General features: G+C 31.1%; 1 protein-coding gene across 2 annotated transcripts; it reads left to right on the plus strand.

The window, feature by feature from the left end:
- The first annotated feature begins 664 nt into the window (after positions 1–664).
- On the plus strand, positions 665–6,608 carry LOC114403006 (mediator of RNA polymerase II transcription subunit 25-like). 2 transcript variants are annotated; one of them, XM_028365714.1, is made up of 14 exons: positions 665–785; positions 1,565–1,622; positions 1,884–2,014; positions 2,150–2,347; positions 2,422–2,487; positions 2,690–2,897; positions 3,421–3,491; positions 3,617–4,096; positions 4,911–4,967; positions 5,126–5,154; positions 5,502–5,576; positions 5,671–5,761; positions 5,960–6,046; positions 6,179–6,608. In XM_028365714.1, the coding sequence occupies exons 2-14, from the start codon at positions 1,598–1,600 to the stop codon at positions 6,203–6,205; spliced, it is 1,545 nt and encodes a 514-aa protein (XP_028221515.1). In that variant the 5' UTR covers positions 665–785; positions 1,565–1,597; the 3' UTR covers positions 6,206–6,608. The 2 variants fall into 2 exon arrangements, with proteins under 2 accessions (XP_028221515.1, XP_028221516.1); XM_028365715.1 differs by having other exon boundaries at positions 3,421–3,485.
- The last annotated feature ends 11,149 nt before the right edge of the window (positions 6,609–17,757 follow it).

The raw sequence follows: 17,757 nt of genomic DNA on the forward strand, positions 1-17,757 counted from the left end.
TGTAATAAAATCATTTATACAAAATTTTACGAAAGACACACAATTGATTATATATATATGATGATATGATATTAAACATAATTTCATATTAATTGTTTTCCAAACTTAATTAATCAAATTTGTACGCTACGAATAATTGCACATGAATGAAATAATAATTATATGTTAGTACTTTTAGTTTTTTTATTCTGTTTTTCACATCTGATATTTTTTAATAAAAAATAATAAATATAATAATAAAAAAATAAAAAATAAATTAATGCACAAATCCACATACTCAACAATCCACTATAAAAACCCACCGTCCTTCTTTCAATATCTAATAATAAAAATAATGAAAAACAAATTATTTTATATAGTGTGCATTAATAACCCACTCTTTATTAAATGTCATACTAATTAATACAATTCATTAAATAAATGAAAAAACAAAATAGCTAAAAGATGTTTAAAGTGACCCCTCTTTTAGATGATAAAAAAATGAAGCATTTTTTTTCTTTATATTGTTATATAAAGATTTGACTCGATCGATGAGTCATTTCTTGTTGAGTATTAATTGTTGTTTAATATTTTTATTTTATCTCATACCCCATTCGTTTTACATAACATCAATTAGTTGACCTTGTTTTATTTATGAAACCATGGATGGCTTTATTTACTTAAACTAAAATTTAAATTTACAAGCTCCAATTAGTGAACTGAATTTTCTCTATCTCATAATGTGTATTAATGATTTCTTTTCCTATTGATTATGCAGGACCTTCATTGACAACTCAAGAGAAGAGGTAATTTGTAATTTTTCTGTATTTGAATTTTTTATGCTGTGATCTCTTTTGTAAACATGCACAAGTTACATAAACTTATTGATTTCAAAACTATAACTTAAGGTTTCTTGTTTAATTTATTCTGCACACCATATCACTCAATTAATACTTCACTAAAAAGAAAAAGTTCCCAACCATATATAATATTCCTAAGGGAGAAAAGGAAGTATGACTCAACAACTAGCAGAACTGGGTGACGACATAGTGGAGTTCAACTAGTTAAAAAACTTGGGCTACATGGCTACCTTTGCTTGGAAGATAATTTGGATTTTCTTATGTATATGATGGAAAGTCTAGATTTCTATAAAAAGTGGTTGAGTTGGAATAGTGGCAACTACCTTGCTTTCTGGTCAGTTTTAATTTTTGTATCAAGGTAGGGAGTCCCTTTAGCCCTATTCCTCTTTGATTTTGCATAAAAAAGCTAAGGCTAATGGAAAAACAATGTAGTAAGGAAGCAAATTCTTTTAGTAGCAGAAAGCTTGAGACATTTGACGATGTGACAATTTTTTCTATTGTAACCTTGCATGAGTTACCCATATTGATTGATTTTATAACAAAGCTTAAGGTTTCTTGGCATACCCCATATCAATAAGCTATTCAATACTTACTGGAAAAATAAAAGATTCACAATCATAGATTTGTCCTACAATAATGTGCTTTCATGTGAAGATATGCAAATATAGTATAGTTTTCAAATTCACGAGATATCTCTTGCCTTACCATGCATCGTTTGTTTACAGGGAGCTAATCATCATTGTGAGGTGGGTCTGGTTATGTATAATGACAACTCCGACCTAGGTATTTCATTTATCTTTTGCACATTTTCGGTAAAATATTCCTTTTTTATTGAATTGAATATATATCAACCTAATCTGTACTCATTATTTTTAATTTACCTTTAATTTTATGACAGTGTTAATTATTTGATCCATTCATTTAGTAATCACACATTCTATATAGGATTTTTTATTTTCTTCATATAGGAAATGCCTAGTCCTCAATAAAATTGATATTTTAAAGTAGAAATCATAAGAGTGTTTCTTTTTGTTCCTTATGCAGGGTCGAACGTCCAATATATCCATTGGACAAGAGATGTGGATTATTTTTTAGGTATCCTATCATGTTTAGTTTTCAAAGGGGATAGTTTAAATCAAAATACCATGGTAGAAGGCCTAGCATCGGCTCTAACGGTATATATGTTAACACATACTTCTTTTACTCTTTATTCCATTATTAATTTAACTATACTACTTATGGGATTTGCAAGCAATTTTACCATAAAATGAGAAAATAAAAATGTGTTACGTGAATCATGGCCAAACCAGTTGTTTCCAAGGCCGTCTAATAAAATGACAGCACAAGAATACTATGATGGAGAAAGGCATTGCATTCTTATAACAGCTAGAGATCCTATTCCTAAGAGAATGCTAGTCTCGGTGCCTGAGATTCAAGGAAGATTTATTGGCACAAAATTACATACTTTAAAGGCAGATTTTTACGAAGTGGCTAAAATGTTTGGTTCGGTAATGTCTTGGAACTCTACTTGTTTCCTAATGGTAGCCTTCTATATATACTGACTATGCTCCTGTTACTGCAGCTAGCAGTATCCCTTTCAATAATTTCACCAATCCAACATCCAATTTTTGGAGTGATATTCAATATGGTAAGAGTTTGTCTCCAATATAATTAGCATCCTTTCCCTAATATCTATTTATTCAGCTATTGCAAGATATCTCTTGAATTGTATATTATATCCTCACTAGAACCATCTATTGGCATGATCCAGGTCACAAATTAAGAGTAGTATAGTATTCGATTCATATATGTTTTGGGTGGTACATAACTATGTTTTCATTCTTTTGCAGGGGAATAATGATTCTTCACTAGCCAACACTCCCATCTCTGATTGCAGAAACGAACAATTTATTGTGTTATTATCAAGAAATTTTAGGGAGGCACATTATGCCCTTCATGAGAAAAGAACAATGGATCCACCCACTAAAGAAAGTGTAGAATCACTTAAGACAACAAATGATATTATACTTGCCATAGATTTTGCTGACGACCATGAAGGTTCTCTCCCTCCCCCTCTTAATTGCCATATAAATTAGAGAATATAGTATCTCTAAATAAATTGCTGTAGTGATAACATTATTGTGAATTGAACCAACAAAATTTACTTTTGATGCTTCTTACTAGATATTCAATGTCTGTTAAAAATATAATGTATCTTTAGCAGTAATATATTATTTGTTAGTATCTAATTTGTAATGAAAAAAATTAATTCTTGCTTCCAATTTTCTTATACAGATGACCAATAATCAAAGGCTTAACGATAAATCTCAATTCTTCTTGTTGAACAGTCCTGAAAACAATTAATTTAATTTTAATACTAGTATTTATTATATTATATCTTCCAAACACTGAATATCTTACTGCTATATGTTTTTTTGTCCATTGACATATTGATGATTTTTGCATAAGATTATGACCACTTTGGATTAGATTGTGTCCGTTTTTTATCCTACATTTTCAATTAATATATGCCAATTTAGTTTAAAACACTCTTCCTTTCATTTTGTTTTGATATTTTCAGAAGATCTATTCTCAATTATGATGACTGGGAAGCAAATCATTGAAGCTGACAAAGATGACCGACTTGTACATGTAGTCGTTTTAATTGATAGAATAGCTGGAGATCTTTTCCCTTTTTACCTTAAAGTATTATATTTTTTATTATTTACTTATATTTTATTTGCTTTTTTATCAACATCAAACAAATTCTTGATCAGGATCCTATAAGCCTACTGCCCCTATCTGTCCCGAATGCCTCAACCGGTGAAGTTGGCATTTCAACTCTACCAATGGTAATATCCACAACACCAACTTTCATAGTTGGAGAAGGGTCTTTGAAAGGTGTAGTTGGAGGCAACTCGGGAAACTGCTCAACAAGCACAGCAATTGCTGTAGGCATGGCTGATCCAAGGGATGCTCCACCAGCTCAAAATTCCATGCTCCCTCATTCAATTGGAAATACATTCGATGTTCAACCATACTCATCACTATCAATGCTTCCTTATGCTAGTTCTAGTAGCAGAAGTCGCCCATATCTTCCATTCCAGGTGATTGGGTTTGGTCCACTTGGTAGAATTGCTTTTGGAACAAGCACCGGGGTTCCTCCTGCACCAATAACACCTCAATTTAATCCTTATGATTTTTGGCCTCCCCCATCATCTCTTACAAATTTTAATGACTATTTGCTGGAATGGGAGGTAAGTTGATTAGTTTCATTATTCGACATAAGACCAACATATGTTATATGCCTTCATAATTGCAAAAGCTTTGAAAGTAACCATCTCCTATGTATGATTTAATTCATTTAATACCAAATGACTTCCTAGCTCTTAAATTAATAAGAGGATCTATATTTGGTATTACATAAGAAAAAATGAAAATTTAAGAGAACAACCATATGTCTTTATGTGTTTCAATATATAATGACAAGACATGCACATGCATTTTTGGCATAGTTGTATGTTACTCTTAAATTTTTCTTATACTAGTTTCTTTTAGATCCATATTTGTTTATGGGTTAATTTACTTATAGTGAAAAAACTCTCTTATTTGTAGACTAAATATTTGATATAAATAGTAAAAAAAACATACATGTGAACACAACTCTAAGATATTTTCATACTTTCTGGATATAAATTTAATCACTTAGGTGTCTGTCCCATCTTTTTCATTTCGAGAATGATATATAAGAACTATATATCCGATAAGTGTTTTAATATCCAAATGCATTTAACAAAAGAACTTATCTCCAATTGTTCTTTTATTCTTATTTTGTAAATTTAGTTTGTTAATAATAGAACTTTATGTTCCTCAATTATCCTTATTACCTTTTGCACTATAATTAATCAATTCATCAAATAATAATCAAATTTAGATGTTTATGACATGTGCATGATGGGTGAGTTTATATCAAATTCATGTATATCAATTTCACATTAAATTTGGTAATATGGGTTTAGAGATTTTCACAAATTATTGGTTTATATTATATTTTCTCTTATGCATCTCCAGGGATCTTTGGCTGGAAAAATTGTCAAGAAGAATCGTCAATTACATCTTTGGGTAAAGGTATGGTAGAATCAATTAATCTCTAAAAGAATATTTCCTGGCCTATCTAATTTGTTAGATGAGATCAAAAGTTACTTATATTCTGACTTTCTAGCAATTATGCAAATTATAGTTAAGCTACAAATATGAATTTTCCCTTGTTTTTGCCTATGAACCAGGTTCTGAGGAAAGCAACATCGCCCTTGACGTAAGTGTATCTTTCATATATTTTCAATCCTAATTTTTTAAGAAAAGCTTATTGTTACATTTAGCTAATTAATTATAGCTAGCTATAATTGATATTTATTTATCTCACTTTAATTAGTCAATAGCTATCAATATATAAGTTTAACTTCATATAGGTAACTTTTTAATTACCTAAATGACAACGGATCCTATTTCATGATTAAAGCATAAATGGACAAACATTTCGACAAGATCACTTTTGAAATGGAAACTAGGGACTTCGAAACAATGGTTTGGGTAAAAATTAAAAAGAAAAAAAAGAAGCTTGTCTCAAATATAATTTGATATTTATTTTGTTGTTCATTGCAGGCTTACTATTGAGTGGCCAAGTAGGCTAGAGATAGCCCTATATTTACCACAGAAAGCTGTTAATCATACAGTAAAGTAATTTTATGGCACAAGGCTATTGCTACTTCTTAAATGAACACTTCATTTTGTGAGCAAAGCTTACATATATTCCAATAACATTTAAATGCAGGATTTGTCGTGGTCCCGTTGATTACGTGTTCTTGTATTTAAAGCAATTTGACAATCTCGACTTGCATGACCATCTGAACAACAAGAACCTGGTTAGTCATCTATACTTGTATATAAAAACACTGTCCAAAATTTGTTATTTGCAAAACTAATGATAATTTACTTTTGACACTGAAAAGAGCATAAGTACTCTATCTAATTCTAACATAAAGAGGATCCATTATTTACTGCATGACTTTCCTGCATTGAAAATACAATGATCTATTATGATGTTAGATATCCTTGTGCAGAGTGCGAAAATTCATCTCCCTTCTCAAATTTTGATGTTAACTCCAACCAAAAGTAAACACCACTTCATAGGAATAGTCTTCCCTGGGGTGAGTCTAATGTCAACAATATCTCATTATTATTTTCGTTTCAAGTTGTATTTTGAATATTTAGCTACACGTATGAAAGAATTTCTTGTGCCTTTTTCAATGCTTGAATTTTGACTAATAAATAAATGACAGGATACCATATTTATTGAACTTCTCTAAGTATGCATACGACTATCAAGAGTATCAAGAGAAGCCAAAAGAACAAGTTGGAGGACCTGTTGTGGCAGCTAGAATTGCATTAAGAGAAGAGACCACCATGAGATCATGCTCCCAAACTTTTCGAAGGGTGAAGTTGGGATAATTAAAAGTATATCATCAATGATATGGCAGCTAGATATTTCTTTAAGAATTGAACATGACTTTATCTTTTATTGTTTGAGTTTGTTAAATATATATATAAAGGCCAAATAGTCAATGAGTGACACCTGTAATTTAGTAGCAACTTAGTCACTTGCTGATAGCTTTATCTTTTATTAGTTTTTCTGTTTTAAATCTTCCCATTCTATAAATGTAAACGTTATTGATCAATAAATTATTAAAACTCCCTTTTCCTTCTCCCAAATATTTCAATGTACTCTTTCCCCCTCTATTTTATTTTCTTTTCTGCCACCATAAATCTAACAAATTTCTATCAAGAGCCTTCGCTTTATGAGTTAAATAGAACGGAGGTTGACACAAGCATGCCCAGGAACAATGGAGGCTTATGAGGTAAGATTGAATGGTTGAACGTGCCCCACCAACCAAGAGCCAAGAAGCTACAATGAAAGAAGAAAGAAAAATTAAACTACAAGAACCGTCAAGCTAGCAACAGAAAAGTGCAAATAATCACAATAAACAAAATGGTAAAAAGAGAAGTTACTCAACTTGTAAGCACTGTCACAAAATGGGTCACCCTCTATTCAAAACAAAATGCAGTAAATGCAACCACTTGGTGCATGAAACTGTAATTTGTCAAAACAAAATTCAGCACGATGAAGGAGCTCAAACTGTTGACCAAGAGGAGGAACAATTATTTGTGGCTATTTGTTTCTCCACCAGTGAATCAAGTGAATGTTGCACTACTAAAAAAATATATTTTCAGGACGTTGAATCTAAGTCAATTTTTTAAAAATGGATGTAAAAAATATATAGTGACATTTTTGAAATTAAGTTTAACTTTTTTAATATGGTTCTATAAAAACCGTCTTTGATAGAAGGTGTTAACTTTGATTTACAGGTTACTAGGACGGTTTTATTTATAAAACCATCTTCGATTTTAAGGTGACTTAAATTTCCAGATCTCGTGCCCTTCATTCTGCGATTTCGCTTCTCGTGCCCCTCTTTCTTCCAACCTCCGTCGATTCCACTTCTTGTATCCTCCATTTCTTTCAACTTTCGTTGATACCACTTCTCGTGCCCTCTTCCTAGAAACTCCAAGAACGGTGAGAAGACCAAGTGCTGTCATCATCATCTTCCCGTGCCCTCTTTCAACCTCTTCATTTCCATGCCAAATGTTTTGCAATGCAGCTTTTGTGCCTCCAATTTTCCGTTTAGAAAGGAACTTCTCATGCTCCACAAGAAATCCCATGCTTTATGAAAAGGTCATATTTCTTTGTTTTAATTAGAGGAATAAGATAACAATTTTGAGAGACAAATCAATGAGGAAATCAATGTTCTTCTCTCTATTAAACTTCAGTGCATAACAATGCTTAAATAGACTCAACTAACTTGATAAACTGACTCCACTTTCCACGACTAACATCAACTAAGGAAGTGGCATAAAACTGACTCAAACTGACGCACATGTTCACCTAAAAAATAGCTAAAAACTAGCAACAGACTTGACCAAATCTTCCTACAGTTCAACTAACAAATGATGACTTATTCCTAGCTTAATACGTGGACATTTAGAGCCTTGAATTATATTGCAACACCCCCTCTTAATTCAAGCTCGTGCATTCCTATTTTCTCCAAAAAGAATTGATGTTTTGCTTGTGCTAAAGCTTTTGTAAACAGACACTACTAGAAATATAGCTTTTTACGACAGCCATTCTGCAACGGTTCTTTTAGAACCGCCTTAAAAAATGAACCGGTGACATTTTTGTAATTATGTTGATAAAAAGGCTTGTACGACACACATTCTAAGGCGGTTTTCAAAAACCGTCTTAGAATGTGTGTTGATAATAAAAAAATTACGACGGGTTTTATTAAAATACCGTTGTTATCTCATATTATGTAAAGGCTCTTGGCACTATTAAAAAAATGAGTTTTAACATCGCCCTATTAACATCGGTTATTTGAAAACCGATGTTGTTAAGCACTTACAACATCAGTTTTCAGATAACAGATGTTAAAACTGAATTTAGTGTGATTTTGACATCGGTTATTTGAAAACCGATGTCGTTAAGCACTTACAACATCGATTTTCAAATAACCGATGTCAAAATCAAACTAAATTCAGTTTTAACATCTGTTATTTGAAAAATGATGTTGTAAGTGCTTAACAACATCGATTTTCAAATAACCAATGTTAATATAAATTTTTTTTTAATTATTTATATATTTTAAAAAAATCATATATTGCGTTATTAATTATATTTTAATTAAAAAATAATAATAATTAATAAACAATAATAAATTCAAAAGGTAAACATTTAAAAATTAAACTAAATTTTTAAAATGAATTTCTTAATTTTAATTTTATTATTTCATTATTATCATTTAAATATAACACACATTTATATAAATTATTTGATATTAGTTAATTTGAAAAAAAATTGTTTTTAATAATAGAGTTTAACTTTTATAGAATTTTTATAGAATGTTGGTAAAAATAATTATATCGTAAAAAAATTAAAATTTATTATTAATATATTTTTATTTAATTACTATTTAATTATTATATTTGAAAAAAATGATATCTTTATTATTTTTAAACAAATTTTTCAGAACAAAAATAAAAATATTTTCATGAGACACAAAAATTATGTTTTAAGTCTTTAAATATAGAGTTAATTATAATCCACATGTAATTTATTTTTATTATATTTTTCATTTTTTTTTTATTTTTGACCTCATTTGTTAATTATGTGAATTTTTTGTTAATAAATTTAATAAAAAAATTATTTAGGAAAGAAGAAAGAAAGAAAAAGAATTATATTTAAATAGTGATGAATATTTTTTGTCAAAAGTTATTTTAATACTCAATTAAATATATATTTTTTGGATTTACTTAATAAAACTTTAAATTTTAATTCACGAACTAAGTTTAAGAACAAGAATAGCATATTAGGTTTGGTAACCGACACACCCAAATTTAATATGATTATCATTTATGAAATGATTATCACCGAGTTCTTATTATAAAAAAGTCATCCTTATTAATATTTAATATTGTATTAAAACTTAAATTTAAAATCACTAGATAAATTAAAACAATCTTATCAATTGATTTATATACTTAGTAGCAAACAAAAATTGTTACAATTTTTTTTATAATATCAATTAATTGAAAAATATTTTGATATAATTTTTAATATAATTATTACAGAAATTTACGATACTATAACTTACTGTCAAAAAAGTCATAGTTAAATTTAGTATGATTATCATTTATGAAATGATTATCACCGAGTTCTTATTATAAAAAAGTCATCCTTATTAATATTTAATAGTGTATTAAAACTTAAATTTAAAATCACTAGTTAAATTAAAACAATCTTATCAATTGATTTATATACTTAGTAGCAAACAAAAATTGTTACAATTTTTTTATAATATCAATTAATTGAAAAATATTTTGATATAATTTTTAATATAATTATTACAGAAATTTACGATATTTAATTAAAATATTTTATCTTTTATTTTTAAAAATTCATAATTTTAACTCTTTTATTATTTAATTGGGATATTTCATTTTTTATTTTAATAAAAAATTTTAATTTTAATTTTAATTTTTTAGAAGTAAAAGATGAACTATCTTAATTAAATGAAATGATCAATGATTAAAATTACAAATTTTTAAAAAATAAAATATCTTAATTAAAAAATAAAAATTAAATTATGGATTTATAAAAATAAGAACAGTGTATCTTTATAAAAATTAAATTATGCCAAATGCATTTTTTAAGCTTCATGTATCTTTATTTGCAAAACGTGATACATTTTGTCCAAGGGCCCACTTTTTTAAGATAATATTATAATTTATATTGTGAAGCATTTCCTATCAAAACTAAAATAATATTGTATTTCCATTTTGCCATTTCCATTTTGCCATTTTGCCAAATAATATTATATTGTGAAGCGTCAGAACTAAAATGCATTTCCATTTTATCAAAACTAAAATGCATTTCCATTTTGCCAAATGCATTTTGTCCAAGGGCCCACTAAAATGCATTTCCATTTTATCAAAACTAAAATGCATTTTGTCCAAGGGCCCATTTATATTGTGAAGCGTCAGAGGTCCCTCAGCCTAGTCATCAGTCCCTCATTCGCGTTGCTTTTGATCTCCTTGTGTAAACCCTTGTCGTCATCGCGCTGTGGCCACCGCCGTCACCATCGCACTAGTTCGTGACCTCGTCAGTGGAACCTGTGGCTGGAATCGTTTGGTATTTCTGGTATGCTATTTTTTTTTTCAATGCTCTATTTTCTTTTGGCTTCACCATCTCTATTATCCGTGTACCTTGTTCTCATATTTTCCTTTTTGTTTTTATTTTCATGCTTTGAATTAGGACTTTGAATCTTGGTCGTGGTTGTGATTTAAACTCCTATTTAATTTCATGACAAATAAAACAACACCTTTTTTAATTTTGTGATTTTTAAATATTATGTACTCCTAGCCTTACATGCTATTCTAGTGAGTTTTTTTGCTGGTTCGGAGTCACTAAATGCGTGATAGGACCTAATAAAAAATAGTGTTTGCCTTTTGAAATCATTAGTTCTAATTCTGTCTTTTTTTAAGTCCTTTGTCACTATTTTTTAATCCTTATGAAATCACATGTAAGCAATCCTTTTTTTATATTTCTTTTAATTGTATATATGTTGAAGTATCTAATAAATTTATGATATTTCTTCTTTAAATCCTTAACATTAGTTCTACTTCTTACTTCTTTTTTATATTATTTTTTAGTCTATTTTTTTATATTTCATGATTTTGTAATGGAGTAAGATGAGATAGAATATTTGACTTATTTTTATCTATTTTTAATTTTCAACAAATTTTTAAAAACTAAAAACCAAAATAAATTGAAACCGAAAACATAACAAAATATAATTTTGATTTTAATTTTTTTTAAATATAAATGAAAAATCACCCCTAATATGACCTTAATAATCTGACGCTAACCTTGGATGTCAGCTGTTCTTTTCACATGACACATGTGCAACCTTTGAAAAATTAGTATTTTAATTTATTATTTTATTATATGAAGTTGAATGTATTGAATATTTTTTTCATAATTCTTATCATATAACATCGCTTATTTAAATAACCGATGTTGTATTTATTAGTTAACATCGGTTTTGAAAAACCAATGTTAACGATACTACTTTCCACATCGGTACTTTCAACATCAATTAATAACCGATGTTGAAAGTCTTAAATAACCGATGTTGAAACCTTATTTTCTAGTAGTGTGGTCTTCTGCTTGTTTTAAACCCTTGACTCAGTGAGTCACTCACTCATGTCGATCTATCACTTCCCTCACCATGGTCGAGTCCCTCGTCTCCCTCCTCACATTCCACGCCCTCCTCTCTTCTCCCTCCTCACATTCCACGGTGACTCCCTCATCCAGTCTAACACTGACCACGACCTCCTCGCCGCCTTCGAGACTGGCAACGCTGAGCTCCTCTACGAGATCCGCCTCCTTAGCGCCTCGTAGCGCGTCGCCGTCGCACGCTTCCTCGTCGAGAATCGGTGCAACGGGAAGGCCGCGCAGGAGCTCGCACGTGCAATGAAGGATTTAGGAGAGTTTTGACTACACTCTCCCCGGAGATTGTCTTTCTTTTGTGTATTACCAGCAGTAAGGAGTATAGGAACCCGTCGGAGCAGAGGACTTTGGCGTTGGAGCAGGCGCTAGGCGTGGCGGAGACAAAGGCGGAAGCGAATGTGATTTTGGAGGAGTTGGGGGGGAAGGGTGAGGAGGGGGATAAGGTGGGTGAAGGGGAGGCTGCGGAGCGTGTTCCGGTGGTGAGGCTAAGGATTGGGGAGGTGGCGGAGACGAGTTCGGTGGTGTTGTTGCCGATCTCCGCGAAGGAGGAGAAGGAGATTTTGGAGGCATGCAGAAGAAGGTTTTATAAATTTGGGATTACATGCATCTTCAGACAAGAAAGTTGGAGGTTCTAATAAAGAATGGTTCAAGGTATTTTTCTTTGTTTTGGAAATTAGAATTGAAGATAGGCTAGGGAAATTTTCTTTGATTCAGTTATCAGAAGAGCATCCTAATGGTATGAGAAGGGTTGTAAAATCTCTCCAAGAGCATCAAAGTGGGGTACATGAATCTAGAGAAAGAGTCGGCAAGGATGCTGAGAAGCCCATAAAGGTTTCTTTAAGATGTTTGGCCTACTTAAACAAGCCTTAAGTTCTTGTCTTAGTGCTTGGGTCCATTGCTGCAATAGTTCAAGTTGTTGTGTTCCCTATGTTTGGCTTCTTGTTTTCCTCAGCAATAGCTATGTTCTACGAACCTCCAGAAAAACAGCAGAAAGATTCTAGTTTCTGGGCACTTCTATATGTGGGTTTGGGTATAGTTACTCTAGTGATTATACCAGTGCAAAATTACTTCTTTGGCATTGTTGGTGGAAAATTAATAGAAAGAATTCGCTTACCGACATTTGAAAAGGTTGTGCACCAAGAAATCAGTTGGTTTGATGATTCTGCAAATTCAAGGTCATATGTTAACATGGCATTCACTGCTAATTGGATTCTTGCTTTAATAATTGTAGCTGTGTCACCCTTGATCTTTATACAACGGTTTCTTCAGATGAAGTTTCTTAAAGGATTCAGTGGAGATGCCAAGGTTAGTCTTACTTGCAACTTTGTCAATTCCATTAATGAAATTATGCATTATGGACATCATGAGAATATTTTGTCTGCTGTGTAGGCAAAGTATGAAGAGGCAAGTCAAGTGGCAAATGATGTTGTTAGTAGCATCAGAACCATTGCATCATTCTGTGCCGAATCAAAGGTGATGGATAGGTACAAGAAGAAATGTGATATTGAATTTATACTGGCTTTGGGGCTTGTGAGTGGTACAGGATTTGATTTCTCTTTTCTGGCTTTATACTGCACAAATGCTTTCTATTTCTACATAGGATCTGTTCTTGTGCAACATTCAGCAACTTTTCCAGAGGTTTTCAAGGTGAAATCAATCAATCACAGCCTTGGGATGCTCTATCTTTATTTGATGTTTGTTTTGATCTAGTTCTCACCACAAAATTTGTGCAGGTCTTATTTTGTTTAACAATCACAGCCATAGGCATTTCCCAGACTAGTGTCTTAACACCAGACACTAACAAGGCCAAAGATTCCGCAGCTTCAATATTTAAAATTCTTGACAGTAAACCTACCATTGACTCCAGCAGCAATGGGGGTAGAACACTAGAAGCCGTTTTTGGTGATATTGAACTTCAACATGTCAGTTTTAATTACCCAACTAGGCCTCATATTCAAATTTTCAAAGATTTGTGTCTAAGCATTCCAGCTGGAAAGGTAATCAGTTACTATTTTCATGTTCTAATAATCAAGCTCTATGGCTGTACAAATCTAATTATTTGAGAATATGTGATGTAACTACATTGTTGATATATATGTCTTTATAGACTGTTGCATTGGTTGGAAAAAGTGGCAGTGGAAAATCAACAGTGATCAGCCTCTTGGAGAGATCAGTTAGTATACTCTTATGATTCAGTTATCTCCATTGTGTGCTATAAAACATATGGACATAGTGAGCATGATATCCTCTCAGCCTTTCTGTTTTCAATTTTAAAAATTCTCCTATATTTTGGTTTTCAGATGGACATAGCGAGCATGATATCCTCTCAGCCTTTCCTATATTTTAAAAATCAACCTAGAAATAGATAATTATTAAAATGTATAGCTCAACAGAGATTTTATCCTTGCTATCAAGTGTCTTTGCATATGAACCTGTATGGGCTATTGGAATGGGCAAAGTGGCCACTCCCCAGCAAGCTCAGGAAGTACATGTAGCTGTTTGAGATTGGCTAAAAAAGAATGTCTCTGATGAAGTTGCATCTAAAACGCGAATTATTTATGGAGGTAAATTGTTTATTTTAACTATAGTTGCATTGTGAACTTATTTCGATGTTGTGGAAATTTAAGATACCACTTAATACGGTTGCATGTCTTTTCAGTTAATGTCGTGTTTGTGTATTCTTCAGCAGAGTAAACAAATTTTTCATTATGGTATATAGGGAATGATTGGCCCACTTATGGTATATAGGGAATGATTCATTTTTCATTATGGTATATAGGGAATGATTGGCCCACTTATGATAGTAGAATTTAATGGAATTTTAAAGGATTATAGATTTTACACACAAAAAAAATGTACCCTTACAAGCAATGAATTGCTTGCCATTTATTTGATAGATGATATACTTGATAGGAGTAAACTTATATATGCACAAATATCTTGTTAACATAAAGATTGTCCCTGACCATGTCAATTGCAAAATGTTAGTTTAAGTTCAATATATTTGACTTGAGATTATAAGTCTCATTTTTATGTAAATTTTTTCCGTCACGGCAACATCGATACTCTAACATTAAATCATATGTCATACAACGAGTATTTACTTTTACTTGTTATTTATTTATTTTATTTCTTTCAAACACCATTGCTTAAATTTATTTTCAGTTTTTAATTTTGAATCTTAATATAGTATATCAAATTAAAAATAGCTTTCTAATCTATATAAATTAAATCTTAAAATTACGATAACATTAACGAATCTTAATTTCAATTTTGTTTCAAAGTTTTGATAGATTATATAAATATAGATAATTTATTTTGATTCAATGATTTACTTTAATAATTTCCTTTTCAATTTTAGAAGTCTCATTCATTTAATTTATTATTATACAATAAAATAAAATATTTATTATTAAAATGTAACATCTATTATTTTTAATTTATTTTTATTTATATATTTTATTTTAATTAAAATTGCTTATAATATTCTGTAAACTTGCTATTCAGCTATAAAATAGATAAATAAACTTGCTATTCAATGTACAAATTGACCTCTATAATATCATGTCTCAACACTTGTGACAAAAAAAAAAGAGAGAGAGAAAAGTCTAAGTATCCTCTTTCTACTTAAAAATAATCCTCTTTTGAATTTGACCTGTATACATTTACCCTTTACAAAATTTGGAAGGAAAATGAGGAGAGAGAAAAAGGGGAAGCATTTTCACTTTCATAACATTGACTTTTTGTTTGTGGTACATTAAATGAATCGTCGTGTGGTATATTTATGGGAAATTTATTGTCTTATTATTTTGCCATTTTTGGCTGCTGTAGGACTATGGGGGAAATTATGCTGATATTGACTAAGTTAACACGTCTACTAAGAGAATTCGGTTATACATAGTTGATTTTTTTAAATGAAATACAGTTTTAATTCTTCAGCTGGGGCACCCAAACTTAATATCAAAATGTAACACCTAGTTCACACTTTACTTGTATCTTGGACATCCAAACTTTAATGCCCTGTTACACAAACTCTTGAATATACTAGTTTCTATAAAGTTGTTACACATTTTTCTCAGATTGTTTGTCTGGGGTAAATATATTGCAAATACTTTGATAGAGAATTAACATACTAAAGCATTTTAGTTTGTGATGAATCTAATTAAATTTGTATGAGTTGCATCATTGTCTTATGAAGCTTCTTTGTTTGTTCCTTACCCAATTCTTTGGCTTTGTTCATGTAGTTTGATTTGGAGAAAGGAATGATGGATTGCTTATATGCAAAATGTGAGTTTGAAGTAGATTACTTGTTTCAATTTATGAATTTCACATGTTCAAGTTTAGTTGAAAGTTTGACTTTATGCGATATTCAAACATTGGCTGAACTATGCTGCACAACTAGGTCTTTTCCTTTATAAAAGCTTAAAATTGTAGTTACTCTGTCATATGAAATGCTTCAAGATACTACTAGACAATACATGCATGGCTATTTCTTATACAATTATTTATTAATTTTTATTTTTTTATTAATATTTTCATTCTTAGTTCTGTTTCATGTTAATAACAGTTTTATTTTATTAATATTTTAATAATTGTTTCCTGGTCTTCATAATTAGGAATTAGTATATATATGGCTAAATATACCAAAAATTAATAATCACAGCAATATTAATATAATATTATAGTATAAAATTACTTGCCACCATGACTAAAAAAACAAAAAAAAGAATTCTACATTGGTTCTGAGACGATCGATGTAGAATGGATTATTCTAAGACGGTCACATACCGAAGACCGTCTTAGAATGCAATGCATTCTACATCGGTTCTTAGACGACCGATGTAGAATGTCAACCATTCTAAGACGGTCACGCGTTAAAGACCGTCTTAGAATGTAATGCATTCTACATCGGTTCTTAGACGACCGATGTAGAATATTTAACATTCTAAGACGGTCTTTTGCGACCGTCGTAGAAAAGGTTTTTCTTTTTACGACGTTTGCTACGACGACGGGTGTCAACCGATGTAGAACGCCACTTGGAACCGATGTAGAAAGACAATATTGTAGTAGTGAGATCTGCATTCTGTTCATTCGTGCCACGGAATTTTAGCACTAACTTCTCTTCTGCCACTAGCTTCCTTATGAAGTGATGCTGAACTTCAATATGCTTGGTTCTTGCATGGAACGCTGGATTGTTTGACATGGCTATAACAGACCTGTTATTGCACCACAATTTGATTGCACCTTCTTGCTCACAGCACAAATCCTTTAGCAATTTCCTCAACCAGATTGTCTGCCTTGCTGCTGCACCAACAACTACATATTCAGCTTCATATGATGATAAAGAAACTGTGTCTTGCTTCTTGGAGCTCCAAGTGATGGCTCCCAAGCCAAGACTTAATACAAAACCTGATGTACTCTTTCTATCATCTAAGCACCCTGCCCAGTCACTATCACTATAGCCAACCAACTTAAAATTATCCACACTCTCATAAAGTATTCCAAGTTTGATTGAACCTGCAACATACTTAAGAACCCTCTGTGTTGCACCTAAGTGTTGCTTAGTTGGAGAGTGCATATATCTCGAAACTACACTCACACTATGAGCTATATCAGGCCTCGTATATGTAAGGTAATTCAAGCCACCAACTAAGCTTCTGAAAAGCTACTCATCTACCTTCTCAATGCCATCGTCACGTTGCAACTTCTCATTTGTGTTCATAGGAGTTCTCATTGCTTTACATTTCTCCATATGAAACTTCTTAAGAAAATCCTTTGCATATTTTCTTTGACAGAGAAAGATTCCATCTTCTCCTTGCTTCACTTCTAAACCGAGAAAGTACTAAAGTAATCCAAGGTCAGTCATCTCAAACTGATTCATCATGGTAGCTTTGAACTCTTCTAGCAACTTTTTGAGATGAGCTAAAATAGATTATGTCATCTACATAAAGGCAGACAACTATAAATCCATTTATACCTTTCTTCACATAGAGAGTTGGTTCATTCTCACTTCTCTCAAAT

The sequence above is a fragment of the Glycine soja genome, chromosome 20 (genome assembly GCF_004193775.1).
Source record: "Glycine soja cultivar W05 chromosome 20, ASM419377v2, whole genome shotgun sequence".
Taxonomy (NCBI): Eukaryota; Viridiplantae; Streptophyta; class Magnoliopsida; order Fabales; family Fabaceae; genus Glycine; species Glycine soja.